The sequence below is a fragment of the Coturnix japonica genome, chromosome 5, assembly GCF_001577835.2.
Source record: "Coturnix japonica isolate 7356 chromosome 5, Coturnix japonica 2.1, whole genome shotgun sequence".
NCBI classification, from domain to species: domain Eukaryota; kingdom Metazoa; phylum Chordata; class Aves; order Galliformes; family Phasianidae; genus Coturnix; species Coturnix japonica.
Window position 1 is genome coordinate 47,927,421 of NC_029520.1, and position 18,110 is coordinate 47,945,530.

General features: G+C 40.7%; 1 protein-coding gene across 1 annotated transcript in view; it reads right to left on the reverse strand.

Annotated features, from left to right (window-relative positions):
* BRF1 (BRF1 RNA polymerase III transcription initiation factor subunit) overlaps nt 1-18,110 on the reverse strand; it is a 152,113-nt gene that overhangs the window by 28,798 nt on the left and 105,205 nt on the right. The window contains exons 12-15 of the mRNA XM_015865581.2: nt 14,928-14,989; nt 12,624-12,705; nt 12,471-12,526; nt 10,369-10,625 (exon numbers count right to left, since the gene is read on the reverse strand). Coding sequence (XP_015721067.1) covers nt 10,369-10,625; nt 12,471-12,526; nt 12,624-12,705; nt 14,928-14,989 — 457 coding nt within the window. The remainder of the gene's footprint in view (nt 1-10,368; nt 10,626-12,470; nt 12,527-12,623; nt 12,706-14,927; nt 14,990-18,110) is intronic.

The following is an 18,110-nucleotide window of genomic DNA, read 5'->3' on the forward strand; positions in this document are numbered from 1 at the left end:
ATGTCAGTACAACATCAGAACATCTCTCTCTCTCTCTATATATATATTCAGAATATATCCTATGACGAGACTGAAGCTTTTTCATCAAGCCCTCTCTTATAGTTTAGGAGTACAGTATGTTCTGATTTTAAATATAAGTCATATAAAAGCTTATTGGTTCTTAATGTCAGATTTTATGTTCCAGATTATCCAGAGGTGAAAATATCATTTGGACTGGACCAGGTCATAGGAAAATAAAGGTCATGTTTCACCAATGGGGCATAGCCTGTATTATAAACAAACACATCAGCAATAAACATAATGGCACGTTACTGAGAGACATTAATGATCCTAAAGTCCCAAACACTACCTAAAGGAGGAGAGGCTGCAGAGGGCACAGCCTGATGGAGGAATGCCCATAGGAAGTCTACAGGAGGCATCAATCAGCGACATGAACAACCCAGGGTGTTCTACCTGAAATGCTCCATAAAAAGCCTGCACAAAGAGTTAATTTTTCTTCCATTTTGTTCCCATAATCTTTTTTTTTCCCATGCAATATTTTAAAAGGTATGAATGAAGTGCAAACATGTTTAAGACGTGCTATATTTGCCGATCATTTTCGAAGCCAATATTGCTTAATAAAGAGGGCTTGCACACAGTTCATTTGGCAGAAAATAAATAGAAAAAGAGCAAGTGTCTAAATCAACATCATCTAAGTAGTGTGCTTAGGCACAAAATTAACCCATGGAGTGACTTTTCAGCTCAATAACTGGGAGGGCCCACCTGCAGCCTCCAGAAGCTGGGCAGCAGGTGATGCTCACTGCATATCCCACCTTCCTGCCCTGCAATGACCAGCCCCACATCCTGAAACACCCTGATTTCTGCTTTGCTTCTCTCCATCTAATCACTTGATTCTCTGCTGATTTTAATCTCTGCTATTAATTCATCAGCTGATTGATTGATTGAACTGCAATCTGATGATTGTGCTGCTCAATGTTTTAGTTAGGATTCCAAGTTATCTGTTTCTTTACTGCTACATGACAAAACCCATGAAGACGTGCACAACACCATTTTTCTATTAAAGCTCCCACACCACCACCCTAGTCAAGCAAAGATAACCTTACAAAATAAATACTCCAGCCATTTCATTCTCCTTCCAAATCTGCACACTGTTCCTTCACATTTCAGATCCCCAAACACTCAGATTAAATAAATCGATAACTTCTAAAAGACAACTATGCTGTAAATGTATTTCTTTCATATAAATCACAGAATCATCAAGGTTGGAAAAGACCTAGAAGATCATCTAGTCCAACCATTACCAATACTTCCCAGCTAAATCATATTCATCAACACAACAAATACCACATTTATAACAGTTTCTGAATACAGAGATATCAGACTAGCAATGTATGCCGAGTATCCTCAATGGGATCTCACAGTGCTGTGTCCAAGGTTCTTCCTATGCTTGACCATTCAAGTTTGAATATCACTACAGACTCCAGATCTGTCACACCTCATGTCCCTCATTGCATCCTTTCCTTGCCAGCTGTCACAGTCCTGCTTGAAAAGAGACATCTCTGCACACTTGCAGTTTTGGCAGCTGCTGAGCCACGTGATGCCTTGCAATAGCACACAGAATGAGAGGATCTTCACTTGAACGTGCACTGGGAAGATGGGCTGCAAGTTTTAGGTCACACAGAATCACACAGAATTGCAGGGGTTGGAAGGGACCTCTAGAGATCATCGAGTCCAACCCCCAAGGCTATACCATCCCATCTCTGTAGCAGCACAAGTTTATTTTCCGGTGTAAAAAACATGGAGGGAGAGGGAAACATATACAGAAGTCAGTGGTTTGCTCCCTTGCAACTTTCTGAGTCACACAGTAGGGGTCTATATGAGAGAACATGTGCTGTTCTAGAGAGGGTGAGGAAGTTAGCTTGGTTGCTGCAAATGCTGAACACAGCAATTGGTTTGTTCAGTCCACTGCTGGAGGAAGGTAGAAATGCTGGGAACTTCTGTCTTAGAATGAATTGGAAATTCAACAACAGGGAAGTTGAATTTGCTGTATATATCTTCCAAGAACACATTTAGAAGTCATCTCAATGCGTTTTATCCTATTTTTAGCAACAAATGCAACAAGGTAAAGGTGAAATCAGTCAGCACGCCAGCAACATCACTGGGTAATGGAACAGCACTTACATAAATGACTGAGTTACAGTACAGTGGCCAATTTAAAACTAATTATGCAGGTTCTAAATGTTCCGTGAGCAACACAGTACCTCAAGTTTTACAACAAACTGCCATAACTTCCCAATATTTCATCCAGCTGTGGTGAAAGAACAGCCATCACAACCACATAATGATTGGCGGTTACCCAGTCTGGTAATGTATGCAAACATCAAGAAATAAAATGCTTCCTCTCTCAGTTTGGGGTATCAATATTAAAGTGTGTGAACATATTTATATTAAGTCTCCTGCTGGACATAACAAATCCAATTTGGAAGAATTAAACAGAATTTTCTTCTAATAAACCTGAAAATGAGAATATAGACAAACAAGGAGCTTGTAATACAAGTTTCATGCAAAATTATCTTCTGGGATAAAACTGCTCCTCCTTGGTCTTCGATGGAAGATGAAATTACTTCAGACAGTCACAAAATCCATCTGCATTTTTGCACTGCTCAGCTGACCTCCCCTGGAATCTGACAAGGAGACCGTTTTCTTGAGTGGGAGGTGGAAAAGCAATATCTAACTTATATTAAGCAAACAACATGGCAGCTGTGAAAAGAAGGAGCCTTGACCTGGGTCTGGGCCACAAGGTCAGCCAGATCAATGCCTTTTTAGTTCTAAATTGAAGGCATTCTAGTCACTGTGGGCAAATGGAGCCAAGCACTGAATTTGGCAGAAACCTGTGACAGCCAAAACGCTCACACAACACTATGAGTGTCTTCACTCTACCTTGAAGGGTTTATTTTTATAAGGTTCTCCAAGTATATTGTAAGATTAAACAGCTCAGGAATAGTCCTCTGCTGTAGCAACACAGCATATTCCCTTACGCTTACACTAAGCCAAATTCTGACAACATTAAAAGTCTGTACTATAAAATTTGAATGCTCTTAATGAATGATGTACAACTAGAGATGATTTGCAGCATCACTGAACTTACATCAATTGGTTCACATTGAGAAAGCTTTTTAATGCTATTTCTCCTATCATTGAGCCATACCAGGGGCTTTTGTCTCCGATTATATTTTACAGAGACAAAAATACAGACAGCTTTATTGCAGTACTGAAATTTTAGTGTTTTAAATTCCAGTGCTCTAAAGCAAATGACTCCAGAACTTTTACTCTTCTAAACAGCCGGAGTAACCAGAGCAAACATCAAGTCCTGACAAACACTCCCAGCTGTTTCTCCCCAGCTCTTGAGTCTGGTTGGGCACCTTAGAAAGGGCTTCTCAGCTCACATGAAGAGCAGGAACCTGCACATCCAGCCAGGCTACAGCGTTCCAATGGGCTTTACTAAATCAACAGCTCAAACTTACTGTGAACAAGCAAATAAATGCACGTCAGCTCCTTCCAAGGCCCTTGGTAAAGCCAGACAGCCACCTTGACTGATGCAGATGCATGAATTGAAAAGCAGAAGCTTGAAAGGGTTGAATTCATTTCTTCTTGGCTTTGTTTTTGGTTTTTTATTTTTTTTTTTGTAAATAAAATGCTAACCATAATTTGCATAAACGTGTCCCTCTAAAGTTACAAGACTGGAAAATACTTGCAAGATTTATTTTAAGTGGTGGTACTTATCAAATGTCACCGTTTTCCTGTTTAAAATGACTAATCATTTTGATTAACCTTTGATTTCAATGATTACACACCACAGCAAAGCACAAACACACATCAAATTACGCTCCACAGAATTTCTCAAAGCAGGAATCACATCAGAAAACAGTTATGTCAGAGTGGTTGGAGAATTTATTTACTGAGTGCAGAAGATTCAATCTGTGACGCCATATGCCCACGTGGGAAGGCTCTCGCATGAATGTTCATACCCAGAAACAACAAGTGGATAATCCTACAGCCAACAAGTGAGTGCTTCAGGAGGAAGCACCGAAACGCCAACCAAATGTAGTCATGCTACAGAACAAACCCTAACTACCATCTCAGCACGTGCTCCCAGTATCTTCTGTAAGGAATTTTGTCTCTGTTGGGGAATTTGTGCTAGCACGTTTGTCACATAAGAAAAGAAGGCCTGAAGCTCTGCGTAAGATGAGAAATAAAGTTTAATATCTCACTTTGAGTAATACATATGAATTCCAAGCCATGTAATAGACTTCAAAGCGGAGGGGGGAAAAAAACAGCCTATCAAAGGTATATTAGATAAAGAGCTGAAGGCAATACTGAAAAAAATAAAAATTAATGGTGGAAAAATTAAAGAATATAAAAACACTCTTAAGATCTCATCTCAAAGGACCAATTTGTAAGGAGAATACATACTAAAGTTGGTACAGAAAAGACTTTCAAAAGCCTCACATCTGCCAGACACGAGGACTTCTCCCTCCTGTGCAGCTCAGTTTCATCATGAAGAGCTCACCCATGGGTATCCCTGAGGATGCCCAGCAGAACACCAGGCCCCACTGTGCCCCCTACAATCAAAGGGCCTCTCAGATACCCACTTCCAAACCTCTTAAACTATTGCAGCGATGTTATTTTTCCTAATGAAAGAGGTTCTGTAACAACTCGCTTCTGTACACAATGAATCAAGGGTTTACAGATGCATACATTCTTGAATTAATGAATGACTACTTGAGTCTATTTGGCATAAAGGACAGATAGAAACACAATAGAAATATCACTTTCATGGTTTTTTGGACACTGGGGCATCCCTTGGATTACTTAAACTGAGTTTTTGCCTCATGCAGTTCTGGATTGATCCAAGTCATCTGGAAAAACTGAGTTCACCCTCTTCCCCTCCACAAATACCATTCTCATAACATAAAATAAACTAAAAGTACTGTGCATTAAAAAAAAAAAGTCTGCTTTGAGTTTATAAAAATAAATCATAAGCCGGAGCAAATGTAGAACAAGCATCATGGGCACTCAGACTTGCAGCTGGGTTAGCAGCAGTGCAGTAGTGCGGCACACAGCACACACCTGGGAAACACAACTGAAAATAAAGGGTTGTCACTATCAGTAATCCTGGATGTGGGGCTTCTTCTCTTCCTACACACAGGAAAAGAACAGACAGGTTCTGCCAGATGCTTGCAGGGTTAATAATTACTTGGAAGAGGTAGAGTCAGGCCAAGCACAGTGCATAGTGCTCGATGCTCTTGCACACCCAGACCAAGCACCCAGAGAGGGACAAAGCCTGCAGCTGCTAATGATGTTTCTCTTAAACAACTTTACCAAAAATCAGTAAATTAGGCTTCTGCTCTTATATTACCCCTTACAGGAATCTGACTTCAACCAGAGCTAAGAAAGTACCAGGCCACTTATTGTGTTTAAATGAGATGCCAAACATGAGGCTGTAGAAAAAGCATCCTGTATATTCTCCCTCATAAGAAAGGAGATTTTTCATGTAATTATAGAAACACAGAACGTCTTATGTTGGAGGGGACCTTAAAGATCATCCAGCTCCAATCCCCTGCCATAGCAGGACTGCCATCCCCCAGCTCAGGCTGCCCAGAGCCCCAGTCATGTCTTTGGGCACCTCCAGGGCAGCAGCTTTGGGCAGCAGTGCCAGGGCCTCACTGCCCTCTGAGTATATTTCTTACCTAACATCTAAGATAAGTCTCCCCACTTTTAATTTAAAACCTCTCTCCCCCTTGTCCTATCGCTATTAGACTGTGTAATACATCAGTCCCTCTCCTGTGTGTAAGCTTTCAGGTACTGGAAGGCCTCAGTGAGGTCTCCTCAGAGCTTCCTCTTTCCCAAGCTAATTTGTCTGGGGTTGTGATATTCCCTGAGAAGTCAATGAAAAAACATGGCTGGAGCAAATGCTAAGCCAAAGCATCCCTTAAGGCCAGGACTGAGCCCTGCAGCCCCAGGCACTGTGCACCATATCCTGCTGGGGGGAACATTACCAGCAAAAGGACACAGGTGAGACCATGTAGAGAACTTGGTGATGAAACTTAAAATTTAACCAAACCTGAAATCTCTACCAAGGGCTTTTGTCTGGTTTTCTACTACATATTCATATGCTTCCATTCAGAACAACCTCGTTTCATCACAGTGGATTCAGCTGCGCTTTGCAGTCCTGCTCCACTTCTTCCAAGGCAAATTCTTTAGGAGATTAACCTGACACATTTATTCCCCTGATGATATATCCCGTCCTCTCTAATATCGTTACCAATTTCAAGTACACGGCAATAAACGGGCATAAAACTTTTAAAAAGTAGTGACTTGAAAGCTTTTTTGTTCCCACATTTTCTTGGAACAACACATTTCACTTTGCAAGCAAGATTCAGCTCAAGCAAATACAACATAAATTATTTAGCTTCCAACCAAAAGCTCGCAGACTCTGTTTTTAGTGGACTTGAAGCTCAAAGTGGAGTTTAGGTTTTAAGTAGCTCCAAGTGGCGATTGCTCTTCTCTAGGAGTTCAACACATTCGTCTTCTGTGACGCCTGTTTCATATGCACAGAAGACATTAGTGAAGATAAAATGTGCAACTGGTCATTGAAATTAAAGTTGCAATCTCTATTACGGTAATATCCACTGTGCCACATCACTGTAACACACAATGAAATAGCTTTTGCTTCTGAAGCAGCAACCACAATAACCACCAGAACCAAAAAAAAACCCCTAACTCAATGTACTGAGAAATGCAGTGAAATATATTCACGCAAAACAAACTTTCCTAAAATTGCTTACAGTGTTTTTTACTATTTTTACACCATCTTGACAGATACATTAAGTGCAACCTCAGTATATTTAGGGAAAATTTCTATAAAAATGCACGTCCTTTTCTAATACTCAGAAAGTGGCACAGTGTTCAGTTTTTCACACAGAGGATGGTGATGCACTGGAACAGGCTGTGAAAGGAGGCTGTGGATGCCCCATCCCTGCAGGCATTCAAGGCCAGGCTGGAGGTGGCTCTGGGCAGCCTGGGCTGGTGGTTGGTGACCCTGCACACAGCAGGGGGCTGGAACTGGATGATTGTTGCTGTCCTTTTCAACCCAGGCCATTCTATGATTCTATTTGTGGTAAAGAAAACTACTCAAAAATCCAGTTTGCTTTTGAAAATACTGGTGAACTGGGAATTTTGAAGAAATCGCGTTGAGGTGAACGATACGTTCTTTGGCTCCAAGTAACTATTAAGTTAATGCTGATTACAATTGCTTTGATGTGAGTGAAAGACCATCCCACAGAATCATGCTCCATGAGGATGGTCAGCATTCCAATGCTTCACAAATTCCTTGCAGGCCAACAACTTCTTATAAAGACTTAACTGACTAACACTGCTCACTAACTGCTATTTCACATCACATCAGAAAACAAAGATGCTGCACCACATCTGGCTGTGGCAACTTGAAGATCTGAAGTCCTCTTCCCAGAAATACAAGTGCAGCATATTTTACAGCAAGAGGCAATGTGAAAAACGGAGGTAAACCTGCTGCTTCCAAGGTGCTACATAGTGCATAGGAAGATGGTTTCTGAGACATGTAACAAAGTCAGCTGTGTTTATAGGACCTCTGCTTGAACACGGAAAGCAATCAAATCTACTCTCCTAATCTAATACCTTTACAGGAGTAGCGCTTTAATCACCAAGAAGCAGTATACCTTTCCTAGTCCTAATTGGGATCAGGACTAAATCAGCTGCTCTTTCAATCCTGACTACATCTCCCGCAAACTAAAGGACTGCAGCAAAGCACAGTTATGCAAGGTGCTGCTGCAGTCACACAGAGCTTGCTAAATATTTCAGACATACAAAGCTGAATGGGCTGGACTGTAAATCACTACAAACCAAAACAGTTAACAAGAACTCCACAAATGCCTCCTGGATAACGCTACGTTATGTGCTTCATTCATTTTCTAATGAGCAATGTTCCTGGTTTTTATTATTATTAATTGCATATAAATTGCCATTATTTTTGTATCACTGGGAAAGTATTTAGCCGTTCAGCTCTCAGAGGAACAATGCTGAACAAAGGAAATGAATGCATGGCATATTAGAACAATGAGAAACACAGAAATTTATGCATGCCATTTTAAAGACTACCAGCCAAAAAAATTAAATAAATAAAATCAAATGTATGTCATAAATCTTTTAACAGTAAGAAATAAAAAACAAATGGTTTGCCAAGTCCTTGATATTATTTAATCAGGAATGCTGCCTACTTCTGGAGTGCAAAATCTTAACCACGTATCTGCATGTATCACCAACCTTCTCTCAAGTGCTCTGCTGCAAAATTCATTGTATCTAAGATCTGCTAATCATCATCAGGAAACTGTTATGCATCTTAAGGACGTACTTTAGGCACTCAAGTGGAAAAATAAACACATTTTATTAGCTGCTTTTGGAAAATACTGATTTGTGTATTTATTTAGAGACCTTTTCAAGTTGCACCACTGTTAAATCAAATATTTATGGCATGATTTTCCAAAGAGTTTAACACCTGTTAAGGGTTTAACTTGCTGGCTTCAACAGGAGCTCCAAGTGCCCAGTGCTGCAGAAAGGCAGACCTCAAAGGGACATGGATGGATGTGCTGAAGCATCTCAGGTGCTCATATTACTGCTAAGTCCTGAAAAGCAATGGGTCCCTCACAAGCCCATACTGCCCATCACAGCATTCCATTCTTGCTAACTGTATCAGAGCTGTGCTTCACTAAAAATTGCAGAAATATGACTCACTATGCCTGTTAAATACAAAAAAACCCATAAGCCAATGCTGTGAGATAATCCTGAATCCATCTTCACTTTCCTTCTATTAGAAAATATGTGTATTTAGGTCATTAAACATGACCTGAAGTAGCAACTTACATAGGAAACTAAAATCCTCACTGAATGAATTGGAAAGCTGTTGGTGTTAGAGAGGTGAGGAGCTGAATGAGGATGAAGCCATTTTGATAAAACACAGAATAAAGAAGGAAGAGCAGAAAAACAAAAGACATTTGTTACATTGCAAAAATCTGTATCCCAGTGACAGTGAAGGTAGACACAATTCTGGCTGAGAAGTTAAAAGCATTGGCCAAAGCCAATGTAATTGCCCAAGTGCAAACCAGTTCATAGTAATAGGTTTGTGTATGGCCATGTCCATACCAGCCCACCCAGCTTTACCTCCACAGGTTTGCTACATCCTCACTCCTTTTGCCAATAGATGAATTCTCACACCTTCTGGTTGCCTTTTTCTCCCCAGAGCTGCTTTATTTAGGAAGGGAAAATATCATATCTGAAGCACCTCCAGCTGCAGCTCCTTCCTCATTCTCACTTCTGACAGCCCTGAGCCCCCTCCCATGAGCTCTGCCCACTCCAGTGCTGCTGCAAGCAGTGCCATCACCAACCCCAGCTCTCCTCTGCTCCCTCCATCCACCCCCTGCCCTTCACTCTCCAAACAACAGTATGAAGACACCATCTAGCATTTCTATATTAAATGTCTGGATTTCCTGGTGGTGTATGGCCTTGGAAGCAAAAAACATCTTTTAGGCAGTAAATTAATATCTAGCAACTAAATAAGAAACCACTATAGAGAGAGATCATCCAAATGATCATCCGACATGATTTCATGAACTGCAGGCTAATAAAACAGTTGAATATTGCAGATAGGACACATCCATCTCCTTCTACACATTACAGCACACCACAAATCTGCCCAGCAAGTCTGAATATTTTGCACATTAAAATAGTAGCTTTCATCACACTATAAAACATTTGCAAATGCAGACCAGAAAACCGACAAGCATATTTACTGTAAAGCTTTATATTTGTGTCACCAATTAACAACAAAAGTTTGGAACAAAACTAAAATAAAAGCTAATCAAAACAGCTTAGCTGTCATAACAGATGGGAACTGTATTTTTCAAATGAAGCAAAAAGCCAAAGCTTTCGAGCATTTAGTGTCATGTCAGCAGATACAGACAACCCAGAAAGGGAGGACACCAAATGTCAGGGATATATGAAGAAAAGCTGTTCGTGGCCCAAAGATTGATGTTTATGAATTTCCATTGATTTTTTTTTTTCTTCTCCTCCAGAATGATTAACTCACACTAAAACAGACCTTTGATACGAGAACTATAAATAAGTTTCCACTGTGACACTGCAGGCAAAATAAATAAAAACAAGAGCCCAGCATTATTTTAGCCTCAGACAAATGTTTCAGTACCTACATTGTCTGGCTCAGAAAGATACATAGACAGTCTCACAGACAGAGATAGAAATGAACAATTGCGGTACCTTTTTCCCACACTGTTTACAGGGCTGGCTATATTCCTACTGGCAATAGATTTTCTTCTTGACAGCTTCTTGGTGTTGGTGCTGTCATCAGTGCTGTCATCCTCTTTCTTTGGTGTGTTACTTCCTTTGCTGTTCAGGTCCCTTAGCACATTATAATTAATTTTACTTGAGATTTTCTTCTGTTCTAACATCTTTTCAATTGCCTCTCCTGCTGTGCTGGCTTGAATTGGCTCCCGCTTCTTTGCAGCTTTCTTTGGCTTAATTAAAATATAAAATTAGTGATGTAGAGACAAACAAAATGGTTGTGTAGCAGAAGGGGGACCTGTAGCTCAGCAGTCCCTGCACAGGTGTTGGCGACTCGGGGACAGGATAGGCGATGGGGCAGAGCCAGGTCAGCACTCTATGGCCTGGGGGAGGACTAAGGCTAAGAAACTTCTTTTTCTACAAGAATTCAGTGTAGGCTTTCCCATTTTTGCCAAATGCCCACGCAGTTTATTACAAATTCTTGACTGCACATTTGTACCGCTGCCAGAAAAGCAACGTGGGCCATTTCTCACATGTGAAAAAAAAAAATGGAGAGAGCTCCCGTTACAGGAACAGGGACCTTGATAACATCACCCAGCATGCAAATAAATTCCTCTGTTAAAACTACCTTCCAAGTGAGAGTCAAGCTGGGGCACTCCCCTAGGCACTGACAGCAGCATTTTGTATGAAGCCTGAAAGCTGCACATCCAACTCTTCCTCAGAATGGAAAGAAGTGGAGAAAATTAGCAATTAGCAGCAGCTTTCTAAGCAATAATGGTGTTGGGGAGGAAGCAGGATGCTGCAGCAACATCACCTGCCCACAGAGAGAGACAACCTCCCTCGGCCAAGCACTGCAAGCCCAGTGCTAACACTATGCAGCAGTTTGATGCTGCACAGACCCAGACAAAGAGAAATGACACCAGGGAACACTTCTGTCTGGGACCAATGCCTAGCTAGGAACACACAAAAAAAGTCTTCTGTTTCTCATTCAACCTTTTCCTTTTCAAAGGAAGTTTTTAACACCAAGCTCCGCAGGAGATTTATTTTTTAATGTATAATAGCCCCTCTGTTTACCTACATGGGTCAAGTGCTACCTTGAAATTGGAAAGCACTATATTAATCAAGTTCTACTCGAGCTGTCAGAAACAATACAGCTCGAGAAAAACTCCTGTGTTGTCAGAACAAAAAGGTGGGTTGTTTGGGCTGCTTCTCAGTGCCAGAGAGTTATAGAGTTCTGAAAATTGCTGGTAGAATTCCACGGCCCTGGAAGGGCGGCATGAATGAGGGACTCTGAAGCATAAAACAGTGTTTCATTGTCTGGTTTTGTTTTTGCTATTGAAATACCTAGGGGAAGTGGGAAACTCTGTCTTTCACATTAGGCAGAAAAGAAAGATACAAGATACACACATTAAAAACGAACATGGATTTTAGTTGCATGTGGAAGATTTGACTTGTCACTTGCTCAATTACAAAAAACACTAATGCTGTAAATTGTGAATATACGGCCAATTAGGTTGCTTTAAGCTGCTAAACATGGAGACAGGACGTGCCATTTGTTAACATATCCATTGCCTTCTTTATGAAAGGTAGGACTAAATACTTCTTTAAGTGGCTATAACAAAGACCTCTTCAGCTGTTCATAAAGAAATCATTATAGTAAGAGCAGAGGAAGCTGCTTAAGGTAGGGCAAGTACAAACAAATTCCCCATGCACGCGTTAAAAAAGTCAGGCATGTCCTAAGAACTGTATTTAAATAAGTAAGCAATTAGGATTGCAATCCTATATGCAAGAACTAGCTCTGTTTTTGCATGCACTGATTTTTTTCCTAATGGTAGCTCAGAATAGACATTTGGGCAAGAAAGTGTTTAACTTTCAGTTTAACAGTTTAACTTAACTGAGAGAAGTTATAGCATTCTATTCATGTAATGCATAGAAATATGCTGGGTTTGGCTTGTTTAGTGGTGACCCATCCCTTTACCCCCGCCCCCAACCCAAAACAGCCTACACAGGGTGATCAACAGATATAATGAATTTCCAAGACATTTTCAAACAGACACAATTAGCACACAGTTTGATACCTTGTGTTCCTTATAAATCCCAAGTTCTTTCTCTTTTGCTATTCTTGCTTCCTTTTCTGTAAGATGACAAAAGGGTAACCAGCATGAAGATTACACAGACTGCATATTTCAGCAACCCTGGCCAAAAGAAGAATTCCAGTCCTATCCACTTACCTTTTTGTTCCTTCAAATAATCTGCATTTTCTTTCATCCACAGCTCTGCTTTTATCTGAGCTTCTGTTTCGTTAAGTATATACTAAAAGACAAAACAAGTTCATCTGCTTTCAGAAATCGACTTAAAAATCATAGCGCAAAACTGAACTGATAAACCACTAACAAGGTCAATTCTTAATTTGTTTAATTAAAAACAATATACATATATATAAGAAAACATGACCGAGATGCAACAATCAGAGCATTTCTAGCAAATCCTAAAGCTGGAAAAGCAACAACCTGCTTTCAAAACACAGTACTGGGTTTCCAAACTGTGGTGGGGTGGTCGACAACCATCCAGGACTCATTGTATGCCATCGTAATACTTGATACATGATTAATTTAGAATGATCTTGTTTTTTATGGTCTTTTGCAGATGATGTAAGAGAGTATCATGACAACATGGTTGTCTGCAAGTAATTCTGAGAGGTGATGGTGGTCTGTAATTCAAAACAGCATGGGAACCCACAACCAAAACCAAAACAGAAACATGTGTCTTCTAGGTAGGTTTCTGGGAAGGTTTAAGCATGGTTACCAAAATTATTAGTTCAATGGGTCGTGTGAATGAAAGCAGTTGGAGGTTCAGTCCTTTAGATTTCATAGAGCTGGGTGCAGTGCACACATCTGAATGTCCTGCAGTTAATCCTGCTTAATCACAGCAACATCATTAGTAAGTGCGGAGCTGTAAAGCACCTAGAATTATTCAAATAAGTCACAGAAATAAGCAGATAGGTGGGCAGGTAGGCAGCAAGCAGGCTGGCAGGTTGCTAGATAGATCTCCTGTCAATTTCCCATACAAATATAAGCCCAGCATTTAGCACAACTGTTCTGTATGGCATGTGCTGTCTGGCAATGAAGAACTTCTGCAGAATGGAGAAGACAAACGGGATCATCCCTGATAAAGAAGACAATTCACTTGTAAGCAACGGACCCAAAACTTGTAAAACAATGTTTAAGTGCTAGAAAAACAAACTGAGTTTTCTCCGTCTTACAGGTTTTAGTAGTTCAGATTTTCTCTGAAGTAAAATGTAGACAGAAGAATTTTATGAGAAAAGTAACTCCAGGCAAATGAAACTGATGTAGGGAGGGGTCCTTCCTTGGAGGGCAAATGGGGCGAGCAAGCAGCTGCACAGGTGCTGGTTTATCAGGCCAGTATTTCACTATTTCATCTGTTTCTATTAAAGGTGGGTCATAATAGTAAAACTCTTCCTCAGAGCTCAGTTATTCATCTTTCTTATGCTTTTAGCGAGTTCATAATCTTGGGCTTACAGTATTATAGTCTACTGCCATGGAAATGAACATGAGGTCATAAAAGCAGAGTTATGACCTCACTACGGGCTACAAAGTAGAGAAAAGGTGCTTTTTTCTTTCCCCGTTTTTGTTTTAAAAGACTGACCTGCTCTATCGAAGCCCTTCAGAATCAGCTCTGGGAGCTTTCACATTACCAGCCTCCCTGCTCCCCATTCTACTCCACTTCTACCATGCTCTTCCTCACACCCAGCTCAGCTGCCCTCAGGCCAAGCATTTGCCTACCCCTCCATTCCTCACCAAGAATATTCATCAGATCAAGCCCGATTCTCAGCAATCTCTATGAAACCCTTCTGCTTTCGGTGACTCCGTCCTCCAAAAGGAGCTTCTAGTATCAGTGTTATCCATTCAAATTGCACTTTTCATTTCCAACTCGCATGGTGGCTGGAGAGGACATGAGGCCCTGATGGGAGGACTGTGTGTTCATACACTGACCTGCTGTGTGCCCTTTAACAGGCCATTTCCACAGCTGTCTTTATACTCAGCCTGTTATGGAAAAGGTACCTCGTGCTGCCACACAAATAATAATAAACCCAGAAGATGCTATGGGAATCTTTTTAAGCACACAGAAGCTGTACATGCTGCTTCTACAGCCTGGTTTCCATGACAGCCTCATAAGATGAATATATTGTAATTGAATAATGATTTTACAGTTCCACCAAACTTTTAAAAGTTCTCCTAAGAATAAAAGGTATTCTAAAACGTAACCATGCCAGCACAGTAAGAAAGCAGCAGCAGCAGTCCCGTACATACATAAAATCAGCACTAAATTCACCAGCTTGCATGTACATTAGCTTTGACCCCAGACAGCTGAAATCAGTCGAACCTCTCTATAGATCAGAGGCAAGCACTGTCAGAGTGAAGAGGTAGAGATGGAGAGAATGCACCACATAACAACCATTTTTTCTTTCTCAGATATCCAAACGCAGAGAGACTCGGGATAAAAGCGTATCTTACCCTATCTATTTCACTGTCGTCAATTCCACTGAGATCTAATTCACCATCTCCTGTATTTCCACCTACATAAAAGAACACATTTAATTAGCTAGACGTTTTCTTCAAAATCAATTGCAATTGAAGTCCTACGGTAAAGTAACACTTCTTCGCCTTTCCTTCTGCATTCATCAGTGAGGTTTAAGAAACTGTTGTGTACTTGTGATGCGAGGGGATCCACACCAACATGCACCACACTGAACTGATTTATAATGCAGGTGCCAGCACGGTTCTCTTTAGGACCAAAAATCTACCACACGTTTCCTTTTTTCCTTTCTTTTTTAATTTACAGCCACATGTTTTCACCATGAACCCAGAGAGGCATTTCAGATGACACCATTTTTCATTCACCATAACATGGATTACTTCACTAGGGCCCATATCCTGGTGATTCATCTGTAAATTACGGCTTAGAAAATACTTCTCTGTTTACAAGGAAACAGCACAAAGCAGTGAATGATACATTACACCGACAGTCATACCGTAGGTCTACTCTTAATTCTGATCTACAGTCATTCGAATCACATAACTCATATCAGTTCTGTAAAAATATGCATTTTTTTTTCCAAAAATGGGAATTATTAGAATGTTTCCAAACCTTAAAATAACTTGAAATCTATGGGAGGGTCTAAACAAACGTGCAGCAATAATGACTTTCTGTAATTACAACATTGTTGTCATTTTATGGTTATATATTTACTAAGACTTATCCCGTAAACAAGAGTTTTTAAGATTCATTCTATTCATTAAACGTCATAAACTGAGAACTGAGATCTAATTTGGGACCAGCACAACTTATAGCAGCAAAATTGATTTTCCACATCATATTAATGTACAGTAGTAATATACCATTATTGTAGTCAAGGTAGAGAAGAAAATACATTATTCAACACAGACTTATTCTGGGGAATGAAGAAAACTCCTTGGTCATCTCCATTACATTTAATCAAGAACGGACAACAGACAACCCAAGCTGCAGGAAAAATAAATAAATGAAGTTTCTAATCAGAGTCCCAGGGTGTGAAAGTTTTGCTTTATGACTGTGATAACTATTAACTATGTAATTGTTCAGCACCTACGCTTAACTCCTGCTCTTATCTCTACACTGTGCAGTAAGAGCACACCTTGCCCAGGGGCCTCCGGTTCTTCATGCAAGCACTCACTACCAAACACACAGGGATGGGACCCAAGGACGCATGGCTGGATCTTCCCTGAAAGAGTGGGGATGCAGTGGCACAGTTGCCCAGGGAGTGGTGGGATCATGGTCCATGGAGATGCACTGAGAGACATGGGTAGTGGTTATGGCGGGGATGGGTTGGATTTGGACTATATGACCTTAGTGGTCTTTTCCAGCCTTAATGGTTCTTTGATTCTATGAAAGCATTCCTTCACTTGAGGCTGGAAATGAAAATCAAGGTGAGAAAATACATCCAAGTGGTTTGGTGCCTCTTTAAAATACCTTTAATATAACTGACTGGAATTTTTTAGCAAGCCGAAATCATGCAAAGCACAAAGAAGAATGGTTGTACATTGCATCCCCAACGGGAGGCCGGGGCATCCTGCCGAGCACCACTGCCAGTCCCTCCTGCTGGAACCGATATGTGAATTTCCAGTGAGTGAAATGCTTAAATAATCACCGAGGCAAGAAGTGAACTCTGTAGTCTACTGTCTGAGATGCCTTCCCAGGAGACTGCACACCTGGCTCCAAGAAAGGTTTCATTACTTACACAAAATAAAATAACTCCAGAGCAGAAAGCAGGAGTGTGCCCGGGGCTGAGTAATACATCTTGGGTTGGAAGAGCCTGTGCAGAACCGGGTCTCAAACTGGGTCTCCTGTGCTCTGGGTAGGTGCTGCAGGCACTAAGATGTAGGATAGGAGGGTGAGGTTTTCCTTCTCCTTGTCTCACCAGCCCCTTTTATCTTCAAGATTTTCAGTAAAAAAATAAACTAAAATATCGAGTGCTTACACATTAGGGCCAAAATTAAACAGGAACCAAACTGAAAGATCCCTCACTGCTAAGTTCTGAACATCATCACAGGCTCAGAAACCAGAATCTGAAGCGCTGTCTGAGAACTGCTCTGGAACTCAAGTCACAGCTCAACTTGACTTAAAATTCTCTGCGTCCCCAAATTATTTGCTGCTAAAACTGTCACAGCGTTTTAGGAACAATAATGATTTCTCACCAAAATCAACTGGTGCTGCTTTTATTTGTCATTAAACACCTTGCTTCCCCTATATTTTCCTATATTTTTGGATCAGAGGCTTAAAATTTAATATGGCACAGTACAGTAGATGTCTGTTTCCTTATACAGCCCTACTATGCCAGACTGAAAATGATGTAATTTCAGGCACCACGAACAATTTCACATGTCATTTTAAATATAACTTGTTAGTGAATTAGGTGCCAGTTCTTCTCATTGGATCAATTAGCACCAGGGACAGAAAACTCATTCTCCAACTGGTAAATTGCAGAGAAAAATCCAGAAGCAAGTTGTATATAATAAGCATTTCTCAGACCCCGTAACAGCAGTCGAGGGAGTAATTGTAGGATATCCAGTCTGCCTGCAAGTAGCCCTTTCTTCTGCCTATGTGATAGGCATTCATCAACTGCAAGGAGTATTTCAGATGAGAAGGAGCCTTCAAACCTCTAGTTTAACACTTTCACTACGGAAAAAAAAAAGTGTTTTCTTAACACAACGCTGATTCAAAGAATAACACATCCACTTTGATCTGAGAATTTCCATGGCAGTCATGAGCATGCCCTACCAGCCATCATCATTCATCTGCTCGCTCCAGGGCACTGAAAGTATAGCCCTTCATTTTCATTATACCAGAAAGATCTTCCCAGCTGCTAAACTTTTCCAAACAATCTCCAAATGATCATTTTCCCTTTTAATAAAAGGGTTGAAATGAAATTTTCAACGAAATGAAAACACAGATGTGGCCAACATCTGGTCCAACCTCTTAAAAGCTTATTTAAAAGCAATAGGGCCATGTGACACGGCTCTTAGCGGGGATTTCTTCTGTTAAAGTAAAACAACCGCTCTGCTGCAGGGCACGGGCAAAAAAATAACTTCTGTGTTCAACAATAAAAAGCAAAACCCCAAAATGCCACATTGAAACTACTGTTGGGCAGAGGGGACAGC